Source organism: Phocoena sinus, chromosome 11 (assembly GCF_008692025.1).
Source record: "Phocoena sinus isolate mPhoSin1 chromosome 11, mPhoSin1.pri, whole genome shotgun sequence".
In the NCBI taxonomy this organism is placed as follows: domain Eukaryota; kingdom Metazoa; phylum Chordata; class Mammalia; order Artiodactyla; family Phocoenidae; genus Phocoena; species Phocoena sinus.
Window position 1 is genome coordinate 80,300,507 of NC_045773.1, and position 17,106 is coordinate 80,317,612.

General features: G+C 53.1%; 2 protein-coding genes across 2 annotated transcripts; both read left to right on the forward strand.

Moving 5' to 3' along the window:
• Nucleotides 1-2,838: 2,838 nt before the first annotated feature.
• On the forward strand, nt 2,839-4,353 carry FKBPL (FKBP prolyl isomerase like). Its single transcript, XM_032650547.1, has 2 exons — nt 2,839-3,047; nt 3,222-4,353. The coding sequence occupies exon 2, from the start codon at nt 3,296-3,298 to the stop codon at nt 4,328-4,330; it is 1,035 nt and encodes a 344-aa protein (XP_032506438.1). The 5' UTR covers nt 2,839-3,047; nt 3,222-3,295; the 3' UTR covers nt 4,331-4,353.
• A 545-nt stretch (nt 4,354-4,898) lies between these two features.
• On the forward strand, nt 4,899-14,233 carry ATF6B (activating transcription factor 6 beta). Its single transcript, XM_032650540.1, is given in 19 exon segments — nt 4,899-4,992; nt 5,366-5,445; nt 5,585-5,663; nt 5,910-6,001; nt 6,516-6,651; nt 9,573-9,658; nt 9,797-9,935; nt 10,026-10,157; nt 10,319-10,452; nt 11,115-11,300; nt 11,393-11,484; nt 11,937-12,116; nt 12,278-12,385; nt 12,571-12,652; nt 12,855-12,925; nt 13,147-13,258; nt 13,400-13,484; nt 14,005-14,211; nt 14,214-14,233. Coding segments are annotated over 19 exon segments (2,103 nt in total). The 5' UTR covers nt 4,899-4,910.
• Nucleotides 14,234-17,106: the final 2,873 nt, after the last annotated feature.

Sequence of the window (17,106 nt, forward strand, 5' to 3'; positions counted from 1 at the left end):
CCTAGACCTGTGTTTCTCAAGCTGAGACCCAGGGGAATCTACAGATCCATGAATGTCATCTCTGGGGACTTTTCAGTCCTCTTATAAAACTTAACTTTTGTGTTTTCATTTTAATGGGTCATCTTTTTATTGTTTGTTTGTTTTGTTTTATTTATTTATTTATTTGGCTGTGCCAGGTCTTAGTTGTGGCACTCAGGATCTTTGTTGCAACGTGTGGGATCTTTTAGTTGTGGCATGTGGAGTCTTTAGTTGCGGCATGTGAGATCTACTTCCCTGACCAAAGATCAAACCCGGGCCCCCTGCATTGTGGGCGTGGAGTCTTAGTAGCCACTGGACCACAAGGGAAGCCCCTGGGTCATCTTTTTAAAAATAAAAATATTTCCATTCTAGATGATTTGGATTACTGTCTTCCCCCCACCCCCCTTTCCCCCCACACCGCATAGCACGCTTAGCACCACACAGTCATGTGGGATCTTAGTTCCCCAGCCAGGGATCAAACCCATGCCCCCTGCATTGAAAGCATGGGGTCTTAACCAGCAGGGAAGTCCCTGGATTACTGTTTTTAGGGGTTTGGTGCCTATGTTTGTTTTTATATATAGTCACAGATGGTGACAAGGGGTTACCTAAGGAGATAAAGTTGACCATTTAATTCAGCGTTTCTCAGTATGGGGTCTATTGGTGTATTTTCAGAGGTTCAGTTCTAACTCATTCTTTAGATGGCAGCAAAAATGTCTCATCCTCAAGGGATAGTCCCTCATCCTTCATTCACTCTCATAGCATCTCATGCTTCTTCATACCACTGTAATTACTTATTCTCCATGGCCAAACTATAAGTTCCACGAGAGCAGGGACTGTCTCTGTCTCATTCATCTATGTATCCCTAGTTCCTAACATCCTGCCTGGAACATAGCAGGTGCTCAATAAATATTTGTTGAATGAATGAATGAAGAAGGAGATAAAACACAAAAGAAATAGAGGCAAGGTCCTTGCCTCTTCAGTTCAGTTGGAACTGAAACATACACACACAAAAGAGTAAGAGACATTACAGAGCAATACATTTGTAACAGAGTACAGTTTCTTTTCATTGAGAGAAGCTAATCTTTGAAGGGTCATTGGAGTGGACCTCTCAGTTAAGGCACACATAATACAAATTAGCAATCTTTGTCCAGGGATTAGGATGTAATCAAATCTTTTGCGACTCATTCTAGACTATCTGCCTTTCCCAGAAATCCCTGAAATGCAACAGGGAAAAGTGAGGGAGAAAAGGTAGATTAATTTTCAATAGGAATATAAGGATTCCAAGAATCAGAGTATTTAGCCTTAGTTGCAGTGGACTAAGGTTACTAGAGTACAGAACCTAGAAATAAAACTTGAGAAAAAAAAGTCTAAGTTAGTGATCTGAGACGCAACACAAAACGGAGAGGACTGTTTTGACACAAGTCTGTGGCTAATGATGAAATTACCTCCCCTCCTGGCTGTCCTGGCATGGTCCTTGTAGTCTGGGGCACAATGGCCGGGTGTTAGAGAGCAAACTGAAGAGGGAGTCAAAGTGAGGACGGAGAGTGGGATTCTCCTTCCCTGAAGAGCTGTGGTAGCCCAGCCTGTGCAGGGAACTGGATGAGCAAGCCTGAATCACAAAGGGGACCTACATGTTTTATTAGGAAGAGGAGGACAAGTTTTCCACGGGTCGCCCAGTGGAGCAGGTTATACCAGTTATAGGTACAAAGTATATGACAAAACTAAAGGGGCACAGACCAAAGGGTGAAGAGAATGGGATGAGGTTATTCTAGAATCATACTATGCAAACTGTGGTCCATGGCCAGCCTCAGCAGCAGCCAAGAGCTTGTTAGAAATGCAGAATTGGGGCTTCCCTGGTGGCGCAGTGGTTGAGAATCCGCCTGCCTGTGCAGGGGACACGGGTTCGATCCCTGGTCCGGGAAGATCCCACATGCCCGGCGCGGCTGGGCCCGTGCGCCACAACTACTGAGCCTGTGCTCTGGAGCCCGTGGGCCACAACTACTGAGCCTGCGTGCAGCAACTGCTGAAGCCCGCGTGCCTGGAGTTCGTGCTCCGCAACGAGAGAAGCCACCGCAATGAGAAGCCCACGCACCGCGGCGAAGAGTGGCCTCCACTCGCCGCAGCTAGAGAGGGCCCGCGTGCAGCAGCAAAGACCCAACACAGCCAAAAATAAATAAATAAAATAAATTAATTAAAAAAAAAAAAAGAAATGCAGAATTGCAGGGCCCACCTTAGACCCCCTAATTCAGAACCTGCAATTTAACAAGTTCCCCAGATAGTGTGTAGGCACGTCAAAGTTTGAAAAGCACTGTCTAAGATTTCTTGAGGAAGAAGAGCTTGAAAGGCATTAATGAATATGGGGTGAAAGGTAAGGCAAGCTTCAGGTGGTCCCCTAAGGGAATAGGGCCGGTTGGGGAGCAAGGTTTTATTTTGAAGCACCCTGGATTGAACGGGCGAAGAAGCAGGCGGGTTGACTCTGGCTGCGAGCCCCGAATGCAGGAATAAGGAGAATAGCACAGGCGGGCCTGAGGTCGCCAGATATAAGGACTGGTCGCTGCCGTGTGACACCAGCTCCACCACTCCCCGCTATATTCTCATTCGCCCCAATCTCCCATTCCAGGCCTTCTCTAGATTTTCACTCTCAGTAGCCTGGCCAGCCGTACCTCGCCTAGTCAGGTTTGATTTGGCCTAGCTCGGTTGCTAAGGCCTGGAGCTTCCCGGTTACGGGGGTGTGGCGGGTGAGCGTGTGGGGGAAATGCCGTCACGTCCAAAAGGCGGGCTAACCTGACTTCTCCCTCCTCCCGATTGGCCGCCAGGATTTTAACTAGATTCGCTGTCTCGCGGGCTCCAGGGTTAGCCGTCAGTGTATCCGTCCAGCTGTCCCCTGCCCACCCACCACCACCCCCGACCGTCCTCTCCGCCTGGGGCAAGACTCCGAGGACAGTACCTCAGTAGCACTTAGCTTCGGAAAGAGAGGTGATTTGAAGGGTCCGGCTGTTGCCGCCAGGCGAGGCGCTTCGACCGCCCAGGTACTTTTTGACTCGATCGGTGTCCGTAGTTGGGACGGCTACCCAAGCCGCAGGGAATTGTGGAACTTATAGTTCTGGGTTAGTTCGGGGCTGGAACGGAGGCTCGAGCCGGGAAAGGAATCTAAATAAGATTCCTGCAAATGACATTATTTTTACTTATTTTTTTTAAATCAGGTGCGGACCTGAACCTGGTCCATCCCTTTCTGACCAAAACTATTTACCCACATTGGAAAGGACCAGGTACCTAAATGGAGACGCCACCAGTCAATCCAGTGGAAGAGAAGGACACCTCTCAACCGCAGCAACAATGGGAAAAGAACCTTGATTTAACTACTCAGATTAGGCAGCAGCCCCGAGACCCTCCTACTGAAATCCTTGAGCTCAGAGTGAGCCCAGATTCAGACAGCCAAATTCTAGAGAATCCTCAAGAAACTGAAAAACTGGCCGCTGGACTTGAAGGAGACTCTAAGTCTCATGGATCAGCCAGTGAGGTGCCAGAGCCCCTTCAAGCCTCTGATCTCTGGTACTGTCCGGATGGGAGCTTTGTCAAGAAGATCATAATCCGTGGCCATGGCTTGGACAAACCCAAGCTGGGCTCCCGCTGCCGGGTACAGGCTTTTGGATTTACTGTGGGGTCAGGGCTGCCAGAGGGCTGGACAGAGCTAACTATGGGGTTAGGCCCATGGAGGGAAGAAACCTGGGGGGAGCTCATAGAGAAATGCCTGGAGTCCATGTGTCAAGGCGAGCAGGCAGAGCTTCAGCTCCCTGGGTGCTCTGGACCTCCTGTCAGGCTCACACTGGCCTCCTTCACCAAGGGCCGGGACTCCTGGGAACTGGAGGCCACTGAGAAGGAGGCCCTGGCCAGGGAAGAACGTGCAAGAGGCACAGAATTATTCCGAGCTGGGAACCCTGAATCGGCTGCCCGATGCTATGGACGGGCTCTTCGGCTGTTGCTGACTTTACCCCCACCTGGCTCTCCGGAACGAACTGTCCTTCATGCCAACCTGGCTGCCTGTCAGTTGCTGCTAGGGCAGCCCCATTTGGCAGCCCAGAGCTGTGACCGGGTTCTGGAACGGGAGCCTGGCCATTTAAAGGCCTTGTACCGAAGGGGGGTTGCCCAGGCTGCTCTTGGGAACCTGGAAAAAGCAACTGCTGACCTCAAGAAGGTGCTGGCGGTAGACCCAAAAAACCGGGCAGCCCAGGAGGAGCTGGGAAAGGTGATCATTCAGGGAAAGAAACAGGATGCAGGGCTGGCTCAGGGACTGCGCAAGATGTTTGGCTGATTAAAAGTTAAAACCTTAAAAGAAACAGGAACCTGTGAAGTGTGGTCTATGCTGTGAGATTTGGGGGGTGGGGGTGGCCCAGAGGGAGGGTTTCACCCATATCCCACTCGCAGCTTTTGCCTTCCTAGGGGAGGTAGCAGTGGTCTCAGTGTCCCCCTTTACCCTTTTACCATTAAAAAGCCATATGGTCATGTGTGCTGTGTTTTGGGGGGCTTATCCATCTCCGAAGATGAATAGAAGCCGTCTACACTTCTAAATTTAGGACACGCTGGGGGGGTACAGCGAAACTTCGAAACCTGGTAGCTCCATTTCCTAGGCGCTTTCAGGCTGGGTCCTGTTTGGCGCATGCGCAAATTTCACTGCCCGATGCTGCGGAGGTGCTAGCCTCCTGCCGCACTCCCATTGGCCCGGCCTGTACAGCCTCCTCTTCTATTGACTCATGTGCTCAGTGCCCAGGTCTCTTACTGGTGGGTAGAGCTTCTGGGCCGCCCCCTTTTTTTTAAGCGCCAACTGATTAGTTGATGATGGGGAGAGGCGGGCCTTGGGAGCCGTCTCATGGTTGGGGGGGCGGGGGGGAAAGATGGCGGAGCTGATGCTCCTCAGCGAGATTGCGGACCCGACGCGCTTTTTCACCGACAATTTGCTGAGCCCGGAGGACTGGGGTGCGCGGAGTGAGGCCTCGGGGAGGGGAAAGGGCTGTGGCGTACTGTGACCCTGAGGCACGCAGGAGGAAGCGGAGGCCCAAAGAGGAAGGCTGGGCAAATACGGAATGCACCATCTGAAAGAGGGCGGAACGGGAGGCTAGTTGTGCTTTCGGGGGATGTGGGAGTTGGGGAAGACCTCCGCTCCTGCGGAAATATGGAGTTGTTCCGGGGTCGGGGAGGGAGGGGCTGAAGTTCTTTGGCTATATCACTTTTCAAGTGGGCGGGCGGTGGGTCTGACCGAGCCGAGCCAATGAGGGATGGGTCGAGGGCTTTGTGTGGATCCGAAAGCTGCGCTACCGGAAGACCCCCCGACCCTCCGCACCTCTTGCAGACAGCACCTTATACACCGGCCTGGATGAAGTGGCCGAGGAGCAGACGCAGCTCTTCCTTTGCCCGGAGCAGGATGTCCCGGTATCGCTCCCCAGCTTGGTCTTTTACGCTTGGTGGGTGAGGGTGGTCGCAGAACCAGGACTCATCCCTAGGCCTGAGGTCATCTGGAGCCACCCCTTCATCCTCACACTCTTGCCATCTAATATGCTCCCTTATTCAGTTTGGCAGCAGTTCCCTGGATTTGGGGATGGATGTCAGCCCTCCTGAACCCCCCTGGGACTCTCTGCCTATCTTCCCAGGTAAGCTACCCTGTGTGATTCCCTCATCCAGAAACCCTGAGCTTCCGTTGTTTCCCAGAAACTGCAGTTCCTCTTATCCTCACGCTTCCTCCACCTGATTGCCTGCGTACTCTTCTCCCTCTTTGATTCTTTATGTGTTCGTTCCCCCTTGCCCCAGTGAGGGGTCCTTACCCCATAATCCTGGACACTTTTTGGACTCTTGTCAGGCTCTGCTTCCAGGTTATTTTCTAACCCCTTTCTCTCCAGATCTTCAGGTGAAGTCTGAGCCATCCTCCCCCTCCTCTTCCTCCTCCCTCAGCTCTGAATCCTCGCGCCTTTCTGCAGAGCCCTCCAGCCAGGTGAGAGTCATCTCCCTCCTACTGTCTGTGGCAGGGACTCAGCTCCCTCGACTTCACCTATAGATGCTGAGGAAATGATTTGTGTGCTGTGAGTCATGGGGTGTTGGTGGGAGGCTTCTTTTCTGCCTTTGCCATTTCTTTTATATCCTCATTTTTCACATTTCCATTCTTTGGTTGTCTAGGGTTGAAGGTGGAGTTTTTTAATATACAGAGAAATGTGGCAGCCATGGGGGGCCTGGGAAGAAGAGAGTTGTTAACTGCTGAGAATTCTGGAACTTTTCTTGTCCACTCGAAGGCAATATTTGAAATCATGAGACTTCATCACCCCTCCCAGGAATAAAATAAAAAGAGAGAACCAGGGGCCAGACACAGCCTAGGGAGATGCTGAGTATGAATGTCAAGTAATTGGTGATTTGTAAGCTCGAAAGCTTTTGTTCTTGCTCTTACTCTCAACATGTCCTTTGTTTTCTTTCCTCGTTTCTGTCCCCCCTGCTTTACCCTGACTCGTACCCAGGCCTCTGGTGTAGGGGAGGTGCTGGTCGTGAAGTCAGAGTCCTTGACACCCTCACTCTGCCTCCTGGGAGATGATCCAACATCCCCATTTGAAACCGTCCAGATCAATGTGGGCCCCACCTCTGATGATGCCTCAGGTAATAAGAGCCTGCACCATCCTCAGGCTTTACCAAGGTAGAGTGTATGTATGCGTGTACACACATGCACGCGCACGTGTGTATGGGAAGCGGGAGTGCAGTCAGCAGGACGGGGAGGAAAAGGTGGGGAGGAGAAATGGCAGATAACCAGGAGAGAGGCCGGGAGCGGGAGGGAGGATTTCAGGAAATCACAGCCAGCGAAGCACGGAAGAAATGGGGATGATTTTTCTTTCTTTTCTTGTTCCTAGTCACCTGTTGTGTGATTTAACTTCCTGTTGCTTTGCATAAACTTGCAGACAGTTTAGGGCATTTTTATCTATGTGACTTTCCCCCTGAAGGTTTTATTATACAGAAAAGTTGGAATACCATATACCCAACTCCTGGATTCTACAAGTAACATTGTTTGTGCTGTTTTGAAAAGCGTTATTGAGTTTAGTTACTCTTATATGTTTATTGAGCAGCTACTCCATGCCAGATACTGGACACGGTGCTGGAGTTGCAAAGGTGAAGAACACGTTGACCACCACACTGACTTGAGGCCCCTGTAGTGTGGTGGGGGGAAGAAAGCCAAGCAAGGTGTACTAATTCTAGGATAGAGCCTGTCACAGGCACCCTGAAAGCTCACAAGAGGGGGCCTCTCACCCGATTGGGGCTGGCTCAAGGGTGTACTCTAGGCGGAGGGGTTTCCTGAGCCGAGTTTCAAAGGACACATAGGAATTAGCCAGAAGGAGAACGTGGGGACTGGTTGTGTTTGTAAGGAACCTGCATCTCTTTAGAGAGGATGTGAGGTGGGGTAGTAAAGAAGGGCTAGGAGATGCAGAGGCTGCAGGGCCAGGTAGGAACCCTGCTAAGGGACTCTTAGCTTTTTTCCTGTGGGCAGTTGGGAGCCTTTGAAGAGTCAAGCAGGAGAGCAATATTATTAGGAAGAGGACTCTGGTGGCAGAGTAGAGAGTGGATTGCAGAGACATAGGACTGGAAGCAGAAGGAGGACCAAGAAAGAGGTTCATGCGGTTAATCAAGTAAGATACTCAGCTGCTGAGAAGAAGGCAGATTTGAGGAAGCATGAATTAGAATGGATGAGTGCAGTGACCCCCCTGGGCATTGAAGAGAGATAGGGGTGAAAGAGTGTGCCTGGGTTTCTGGCTAGGGCAGCCACCCGGTGGGTGAGGGTACCGACCACTGGATAGAGCCTGCAGGAGCAGGAGCCCGCTGGTCAGGGAGCACGTGGTGAATTCAGTGTGGGACGTGTTGGTTATTTTATTTATTTTATTTTATTTTATTTTATTTTATTTTATTTTATTTTATTTTTTTTTTTTGCGGTACGCGGGCCTCTCACTGTTGTGGCCTCTCCCGTCGCGGAGCGCAGGCTCCGGACGTGCAGGCTCAGCGGCCATGGCTCATGGGCCCAGCCGCTCGGCGGCATGTGGGATCCTCCCGGACGGGGGCACGAACCCGTGTCCCCTGCATTGGCAGGCGGACTCTCAACCACTGCGCCACCAGGGAAGCCCCCATGTTGATTATTGATTTCAAAGCGACTTCAGGGTTTCCTAGCACCGCCTCCCTTTGGTTGAACTTTAACGAGAAGCTAGAAGGCAAGAAAGCCCCAAGGTGCACTCCATTCATGTTTTCCCCCGGGCCTCAGAGTAGGGCAGGGAAAGATGGAGAGTGGATTTGGAGGGACAAACAGCTCATATCCAGCATACGGATTAAATGTTACAAAGAGGACAAACAAAATACGGATTGAAAAGTCTATAACAGCGAAAGATTATTGATGGTTTTGCAAAGGATAGTGGTTTTGGAGTCAGAGTCTCCCCTGGTATTTAGGTATTTTTGAGGGCCTGTACTTTACCCATCACTTTGATAGACATGAAGCATAAGACATAATCCTTGCTTTTGGAGAGTTTCATGAGGTTTATAACACATGGTTAATAGCTCAAACAGTGGTCACCTCTGAGGAGGGGATCTGGGTGTCTGGTTGACAAGGGAATGAAATTTCCTTTTCACTGAATTCCCCTTCCTTCCTTTGGGATTTTGTATCATATGACTGTATTACCTATCAAAATATATAAGTAGTTATGACATTTTGAAATAGCAGTAGTGGCAATCATATAGTTAAGTATCAAAATGCGTGCTGTGGACCAGAGGTAGTAGCGGACCATCGACCTCAGGGCTGAATCTGGCCCTCGGACGGGTTCACCTACATGGGGCAATCAACAGGTCTTATAGATAGGTTTTTTTTTCTTTGTTTTTATTTTTATTTTTATAGATAGGTTTAACAGAAGCCATGAAGGCTTAGAGGTGACTGAGCTTTGAAGGCTGGCAGAAGGAAGAGAATCTGTATGAAGGGACAAGCAGTGAGCCCTGTTTAAGGCCAGTTGAATTTGGGTGAACGGCGAGGCTTGAGAAAGAAAGTGACCAGCAGGCAGCTTGGGAGTCAGGATCAGGGTGCAGGGGGGCAGTCAAGGGTAGAGATGCAGACTGGGCAGTTGTCAGTGTGGCAATGCGTGATCGTGTTGGGCCAGGATGAGGTGGAAATCCAGCCAGACAGGATTCTGGGCCCTTATGAATGCTGCCGAATCCTCCTGCTTGGGCCTCCTCCATGTGAATGGACAAGGTGTGTGAGGAAGAAAGAGGAGAGCAGAAGCACAGGGACAGCCTTGAGGGAAGCTGAGCAGGCGGTGAAAAACAACTGATAGGGGCCACGGAAGGAGAAAGGGAGTCCTGGGTAAAGAGGTAGGAGGAGAGGCAGCAGATTAGCAGCTCCATGGTGCCCCTCCTCTGGATTGCCCTCCTGGGCCAGAAGAGTTTTCCTTGCAGGTACAAGGAGAAATGACCATGTCTCCCATTTCCCCATCTTAGCTCTCTTCTCCTTCAGTGTTTGTCTGATATCCAGCTTTTTGTCTCATCCCACTGTTCCGCAGATGTCCAGATTAAGATAGAGCCTGTCTCTCCATCTTCCTCCATCAACTCAGAGGCTTCCCCGCTCTCTGCGGAGTCCCCCAACCAGGTGAGCATCCACTTCCTTCTTCCCTCCAGCCGCGGTGCGTTCCTTCTGGCTCTCAGAGGTGTGAGAGCTTTCTCTTCTTCAGCTCCGTCTCCTCAGCACTCCTCCTGACTCACATATCTTCTGGAATGCCCCACATAGGCTTTTATAGGAGAGGAGGTACTGGAAGTGAAGACAGAGTCCCCATCCCCTCAAGGGGTGTACTCTGCGGGATGTCTCTAGGCCCCCCAACTTGGAGCTGTCCAGATCAGCATGGGCCTGTCCTCTGATGGCTCCTCAGGTAATGAGGCCTCCTGACACCTGGAGTCTCTCACAAGAGGCCTATAGTCCTGACATTTCTTCTTCCTTCCTTCCTTTCACCTTCCTTCAGGCAAACCCCTGCCCGCCCGGAAGCCACCACTGCAGCCCAAACCTGTGGTGATAACCACTGTCCCGATGCCACCGAGAGCTGTGCCTCCCAGCACCACTGTCCTTTTGCAGCCCCTTGTCCAGCCACCCCCAGGTACTAAAGAAGGAGAGAAGGAGGTGGCCTGGATTGACCTTCTCAGGGGGCTCACAGCCATTGAGCCTCCCGACACTTGGGTGCTCAGGTGTGGGTGTGGACACAAGGAACCCACCTGACTTCCAGCTCTCTGACCTCCTTCTCCTGTCCACTTGCCCCAGTGTCCCCAGTTGTTCTCATCCAAGGTGCTATTCGAGTCCAGCCTGAGGGACTGACCCCCCCTGCTCCACGGCCTGAGAGGAAGAGCATTGTTCCAGCTCCCATGCCTGGGAACTCCTGCCCGCCTGAGGTGGATGTAAGCATTTACTGGGGAGGAGAGGAGTAGGGCTAGTAATGGGAAGAGAAGAGAACTGTCATGGGAGAGAACTGTGGAGTGAGAAGGGAGCAAAAAGTGAGGAAGCAGGCCCGTAAGATGGTCCTGAAGGTTAACGTGGACCTCTTTTATATATGAGTATCTACTCCGTGTAGTTTTAGGATCCTTGGGTTTGCTACCCCTGCAGATGGAGAGGTGGGCGTGGTCTTAGTACATCAAAGTCAGGGGAGTCATCCTGTGTTAGAGAAGAGGGAGGCTGCTTCCTAGGGGAAGACCAGGTAAACTGTTCTCTTATTTTAGCAAGCGTCAACTTCGGGTACTAAAAAGGAGAATTGAGAAGAAGGAAGACCACCCATCAAGGAAAGGAACTGAGGTTCCACCAAGAACCAGGATGGGGGAAGTTCTTCCTATAGTCTAACTTCTCTCAGTGCTGAGGAACAGCATTAGGGAGTGGTTGAGAGAAGGGCCCCTTCCCTGGAATGTTTTGGCAGAGAGGGAGAACCTCTCTCTGGCTCTGTAGGTAGAGGTTAGGAAGGCAGGAGAGTGGCCCCTGTGAGCTCTGGGTGATCGGTCCCTGGAGTTGGAGGGTGTGATGCCCCTCTCCCTCCCCTCTTTCCCTCTCTCTCTGACCCTTTTGTGCCCAGGCAAAGCTGCTGAAGCGGCAGCAGCGAATGATCAAGAACCGGGAGTCGGCCTGCCAGTCCCGGAGGAAGAAGAAGGAGTATCTGCAGGGGCTGGAAGCTCGGCTGCAGGCTGTGCTGGCCGACAACCAGCAGCTCCGGCGGGAGAATGCTGCCCTCCGCCGGCGGCTGGAGGCCCTGCTGGCTGAGGTAAGACCCGGGTGTCCTTGGGAGACCCGTGGGAGTACGGGCTCCTTGGGATGACTCCCCCTCTCTGGCTTCTCTCTTTCTCTGCATCTTAGAACAGCGAGCTCAAGTTAGGGTCTGGAAACAGGAAGGTGGTCTGCATCATGGTCTTCCTTCTCTTCATTGCCTTCAACTTTGGGCCTGTCAGGTGAGACCCTCGTTGCCTCCCCAGAGCCTTCTGGGTGGAGCCCACCCGCCGGCTGCCTGATTGCCTGCTCTGGCACAGTCACTTTCATTACTTGCACACAGACAGCTCTGATGTCCTTGGCACTGATGGTGGGTGTATCCAGTCAGTCCCTTCTTGTTCCCTCATTGCTCTCATAAGTGTTATGTCCTGGAGGAGATGGTGGTGAGAACATTGATAAAAATAGTGACTATTAAGTGCTTAGTGAGTTCTGGGTCCTTGGTTAAGCACTCTCCTTTCCTCATGTTTTCTGGCTCGATGAGTAGGGACTTCTCTCTTTCCGTCCTACAGATGAAGAGATTCAGTCTTGTAGTACAGATCGGAACCAGGCGGGCTATCTGTAGAGCCCTCCCCCTTAACTAGCCCCTCAGTAAAGCTGGAATTCTTCCTCGTGCTCTGTCCTTTCCTATCCACAGCATCAGTGAGCCTCCTCCAGCTCCCATCTCTCCTCGGATGAGCAGAGAGGAGCCTCGACCCCAGAGACACTTGCTGGAGTTCTCGGCGCAAGAGCCAGTTCACAGAGTCGAGCACCCCCAGCATCCCTCCCAGGGTCCCAAGGAGACCCAGCCCAGCTCCACGGGCCAGCCAAGTTTCAGGTGAGGAGAGGGCCCTCTCTCTTTTGAGTGTGTCTTCTCCCCCAGAGTGACCTTTCCTTTTGAGGGGAGCTGGAGTTGCTCTCTTGCCAGCATGACCTTCTCCGTTGATGGGAGAGCACTGGGCAGCCTCAGGTCATTGCCTCGTCCCTGCCTCACTCCAGGAACCTGACAGCCTTCCCTGGGGGCACCAAGGAGCTGCTGCTGAGAGACCTGGACCAGCTCTTCCTCTCCTCTGATTGCCGGCACTTCAACAGAACCGAGTCCCTGAGGTGTGGGGCATTCACAACTGGGGCGTCTTCCCTCTTGTCCCGAGGCCCCTCCGCAGACAGCCTGGCTGTCACTGTGTGCTGAAGCACCAGCTCTCTGTGCCCTCTCTCTTCCCTCCTATGCGTGGGCGAGGAGAGTGGGAGTCTTGGCCTGGCACAGAGGTTTTACCCGTCCTCTGCTTGCCCAGGCTTGCTGATGAGCTGAGTGGCTGGGTCCAACGCCACCAGAGAGGCCGGCGGAAGATGCCCCAGAGGCCACAGGAGAGACAGGTAGGAGGGGGTGGGGCTGTTCAAGGAAAGCCACTTGAAAACAAGGGCTGAATGTCCTGGGGATTTTAAGAGGGCATCTTGTTATGGGGCTTTGGGGGCAGTAGGAGGGTGGGTGTGCGGTGGCGTCAGCTCCCAGGGGCTGTCTGTTTCTTTTCCCTTTTTCCTCCACCCTCTTCAAATCCTCAGATACTTCTCCTTCCAGAAGTCTCAGCTATGGAAGAAGTTGCCTCCAGTTAAGGCAGTCCCCACCCAACCCCCTGGGCCCCCAGAAAGGTGAGTCTTGAAGGGGGGCACTTATTTGTTAAGTGAGGTTCCACCCTAAAGAGCTATACCCTCAGGAGCTGTCCTGTGCTCATCATCATTGCCACCAATGGCGTGATGCTCCCCTTATCCCCTGGGGGTCTCCTGTCTTTCTCTCATCCTTTCCCCCTTCCGCACTGGGAACTGGGCACTGGGCTTAGTTCCTCGCCAATCCCGTTTCCCTGCCCACCTAGGGATGCTGTGGGCCAGCTGCAGCTATATCGTCAACCAGACCGTTCGCAGCCAGAGTTCCTGGATGCAATTGACCGACGGGAAGACACATTTTATGTTGTCTCCTTCCGAAGGGTGAGTTTCTCCTCCTGGCCCCATCCCCGTCACCCTGGGTTCCCCAGCAGTCTGCCTGCAGGTTGAGGCTGTAGAGTAGGGCCGGGGAGCCTGTCAACATCTTTTCCTCCACCCTCCCAGCCTGGCCCCTCTGTTTCCCAGGACCACTTGCTGCTCCCAGCCATCAGCCACAACAAGACCTCTCGGCCCAAGATGTCCCTGGTGATGCCCGCCATGGCCCCCAATGGTAATTCTTTCTCTGCCCAATGTGGGGAGGGGTCCTGAAATAGAGGAACAAGGAAGTTCCAGTGGGGAGACCCAGCATGAGGAGTTGAGGGGGGAGATGGGGACAGGAGTGGTAATTCTAGAGAGATGCTAGATGCATGGGTGAGAAGAAGCCAGAAATGTCTGGAGAGAAAAATAAAATGCAGGACACTGCTGGGAGGAAGATGAAGGTGCGGGTCCTCCCTCGGTGAAGCTGCTTAGGGTGTGCGGGCAGAGGGCTGTGGGCTGGGAGCCTGCCGGCCTCTTCTTTATTGTTCTCTTGCTGTCCTCTCCCCTGTGACCTCACACTCATCAGTGTCATTTGTCTCCCGACTTCCTTCCTTCCCCCTGCGCCACCTCCCTCCCTCCCCTCTCATTTAACTCCCACTGGGGCTCTGCTTCCTCGCCACTGCCCTTCCCCCACTGTCCACCTCTACCGTTCTGACCCCTCCTCTCCGTCTGCCTACCCCTTCTCCTCTTCCCTAACTCCCCGCTTCTCACAGAGACCCTGTCAGGCCGGGGGCCCCCGGGAGACTATGAGGAGATGATGCAGATCGAGTGTGAGGTCATGGACACCAGGGTGATCCACATCAAGACCTCCACGGTGCCCCCCTCACTCCGAAAACAGCCGTCCTCAAGCCCGGGCAATGCCACAGGTGGCCCCTTGCCAGCTTCTGCAGCCAGCCAGGCCCACCAGGCCGCCCGTCAGCCCTCTACCTCAATCATCCCTGACCTCTACGACTCACACTGACTTAGAACTGGGGGGCAGGGGGTGGGGGCGACCAAGTGGGACTGTTTCGAATTTTCCTGATCCCTGGGCTGGGGGCAATTGGTAAAGGAAAGACAGGGTATGGGGGTTAAGCACTTATTTGGAGGTGGGGGGAAGTTTTCCTCTCTTCTCACCCCTTTTTGGAATATAGGGCTCCTCATTTCTGTGAACCCCGTGTCCCTGCTTCTTTCTTTGAGGGTGTTGAATGAGCTTAAGTTTTGGGGTAGGTGGGCTCCTGTACACTCTTTATTCTTTTGTTTCTGTTTGGGGGGTGGAGGTGGGAATTTAGTCCCCAGGCAGGACTAGGGAAGTTTTTACATTTTGGAGCTAGTTCCTGAGAGTCAAGGAGGAGAGGTGGAGGGAGGTCAGGTGTATGTATGTGCATATCTTCTTTTTTATTATTAAATAAACAACTTGGAGAGAGTTGAAGGAATGGTGCCTGCCTAACTGGCTCGTGACGGGGAATTCTGGGGAAAGTGACTTGCATAGGGCCAGGGTTCAGAGAATCAAGTACTGAAGACATGGCTGGCTCTGGGGTGGGGTGGGTGTGTGATCGCAGAGCTCACGTCATCCCCTTATCCCCACTCCTGCAACGCGGGTATGTCTGCTGTCTAGCGGGGGAGCGGGGGAGTGGGGAGTGGGGGAGGGCTGTCCCATGGCGTGACAGGCTGGAGGATGCAGATCCCAGAATGTGTCTGAGTAAACAGGAAGGACAGGGGGCCCCACGCCCTTCAGGGTGAGCGTCCTCCCTGGGTCCTCTGCATTCTTGCAGGTTCTCCCCCACCTTGCTTTCCAGGATTAGCAGCTTGAACTAACAGTGGAGATGGGGCCAGGGGCTGTGAGCCCAGAAAGGAGGAGACACAGTGGAGAAGGGGGCAGTGTTTGGAGGGAAGGGGCATGTTGAGGAGCATCTCCTTAGCCCTAAACTGGAGGAAACTGAAACGTGAGAGTCCAGTTGAAAGAAAAGGAGGAGCATGGGGCCAGCAGGAAAGGCTGTGTTTTCTAATTAGGAGGAAGGGGAACAGGGCAACGTGTGAGGGGCCGAGTCTCACTCAGCCTGGGGGGGATCCCCATCAGCAGCTCCTGTCCAGCAGCACCACGGGCCTGGCCCTGCAGGAGTGTCCTGGGTCAGCGGGAGGGTGTGGGCTAGGCCTGGGCTCAATGCCCAGGTGGCTGGACAGGGGCTGCCCGGGCCATAAGCCGAGGGCTGAAAGCGGGAAGAACCTCACGTGTTCAGCCAGGCTCCCCCGCTTCCCCATTACTGTGTTTGGGGTGAAAACAGACCAAGTAACTATGGCAACCTGGAACCTAGGGCCCCCAGGAACTAGGCCTCTCCTCCCTCCAGAGGGCAGCCCTGGCTCCTCCGCCAGCACTTCCTGTCCCAAGGTCCCTCCAGCCGTTTCCAGCCTTATGCAGTGAGTGCAAGGAGAACAGGGATTTTGCAGGCAGAGCACCTGAGTTGGAGTCCCTGCTTTGCCTTTTGTTAGTGGGTGTCCTTGGTAGGTAACAAACACTCTGAGCCTTAGTTTCCTCATCTGTAAAATGGGGTACTCCTACCTACTTCTCAGGGTTGATGTGGGGAGGAAAAATGACGTGCAGGCTGCCTGGTCCTTAGTGGACACACTTTTCTCTCCTCCCCTGCTCTTTTCTCCCTCCATTTACATTGTCCTTTTCTCCTCAGTTCCGCTTTTCTCCAATCTGGGTCCATCACTGTTTCATTGTCCCATCGCTTTTTCTCTTTCCTGACCCCAGCTCAGGAAAGTGCTTGAAGTACTGGCATCTCAGACTGGGTGCTCTGGGGTGGGGCATACAGCTCCTCTGGCTTAGTGGCAAGGGACAGCTGGCACTGTGGTGTGAACCGAGAGTCAGACTCTCTTGGCCAAGGGCATGGGTGGTGGGAAGGACCAGGAGAGGCGTGGAGAGTGGGTGTGCTGTGGAGGGGGAAGGCAGGTCAGTCTGCCGCCCTTCAGGCCCACGTGGGTCTCCAGCTGCAGCCCCGTCGAAGGCCACCGCAGCATGCTGGCCATTGTCACTCCTGCACCTCCTGTTGGCCCCCTTCTGGCTCAGACCCTCTTTATCTTTCAGTTCTGCTGCTTTCCTTCCTCAGAGTCTGCCCTTCGTTCCTCTTATCACCCCTGACCCACTGTCTCTCCCTCTTCTTTTTCTCTAGACTTCTTTCCTGCCTTTCTTTGCCCTCTACCCACCACGAGTCATCACCTTCTCTTTCAGACCCTTTATTCTTTGTTCACCTGTTTGTTTTTGTATTTTTCCCTTCCTCCCCCTCTGCTTCACTGTCTGCTCCCTTTCTTTTTTCTGGGTCTTCTCATCTCCTCCTGCTGCAAACCCTGTGTGCACCACCCCGTTTCCATGGCCCTTTCCACTCCTTTGTCCACATTCCCTGTCCCCTTCCATGACTTCCTCTCTTCTCCCCGCCTCAGCCCTCTCCTCCTCCTTCTGACCCCCCTTCTCCCTTCACCTCCCCACTCCGGTCCTCTGTCCTCTTCCCAGCTGTGGGGCCAGCACTGGAGAGCCTCACATGTTTGCCTCATCGTTCTGCTATGGCTTCTGGATATAGCACATCTGGATTCCGGGGCCCAGATGTGTGGTTGCTACAGCGACCTCGGTCCCTCTGGTAAATATGGGCGCCCACCCGCCCCAGAGCAGAGAACAAAATAATTGTGTGACTTTCTTTTGTCATGAGATAGAAATGTCCTCCCCCCTCCCTTTGCCCTACACCCATGTCTCCAGGCAAAGGAAGTTTTAAGGGTCCAGACCCTTCCTCCTGTGGCTCTCTTGCCCCCTTTTCAGCCCCGACCTCTTAGTTCTCTCCCATCTT

What these genes read in the sequence shown, in the direction of transcription:
- FKBPL (XM_032650547.1), top strand. Translation starts at nt 3,296, where the DNA reads ATGGAGACGCCACCAGTCAATCCAGTGGAAGAGAAGGACACCTCTCAA.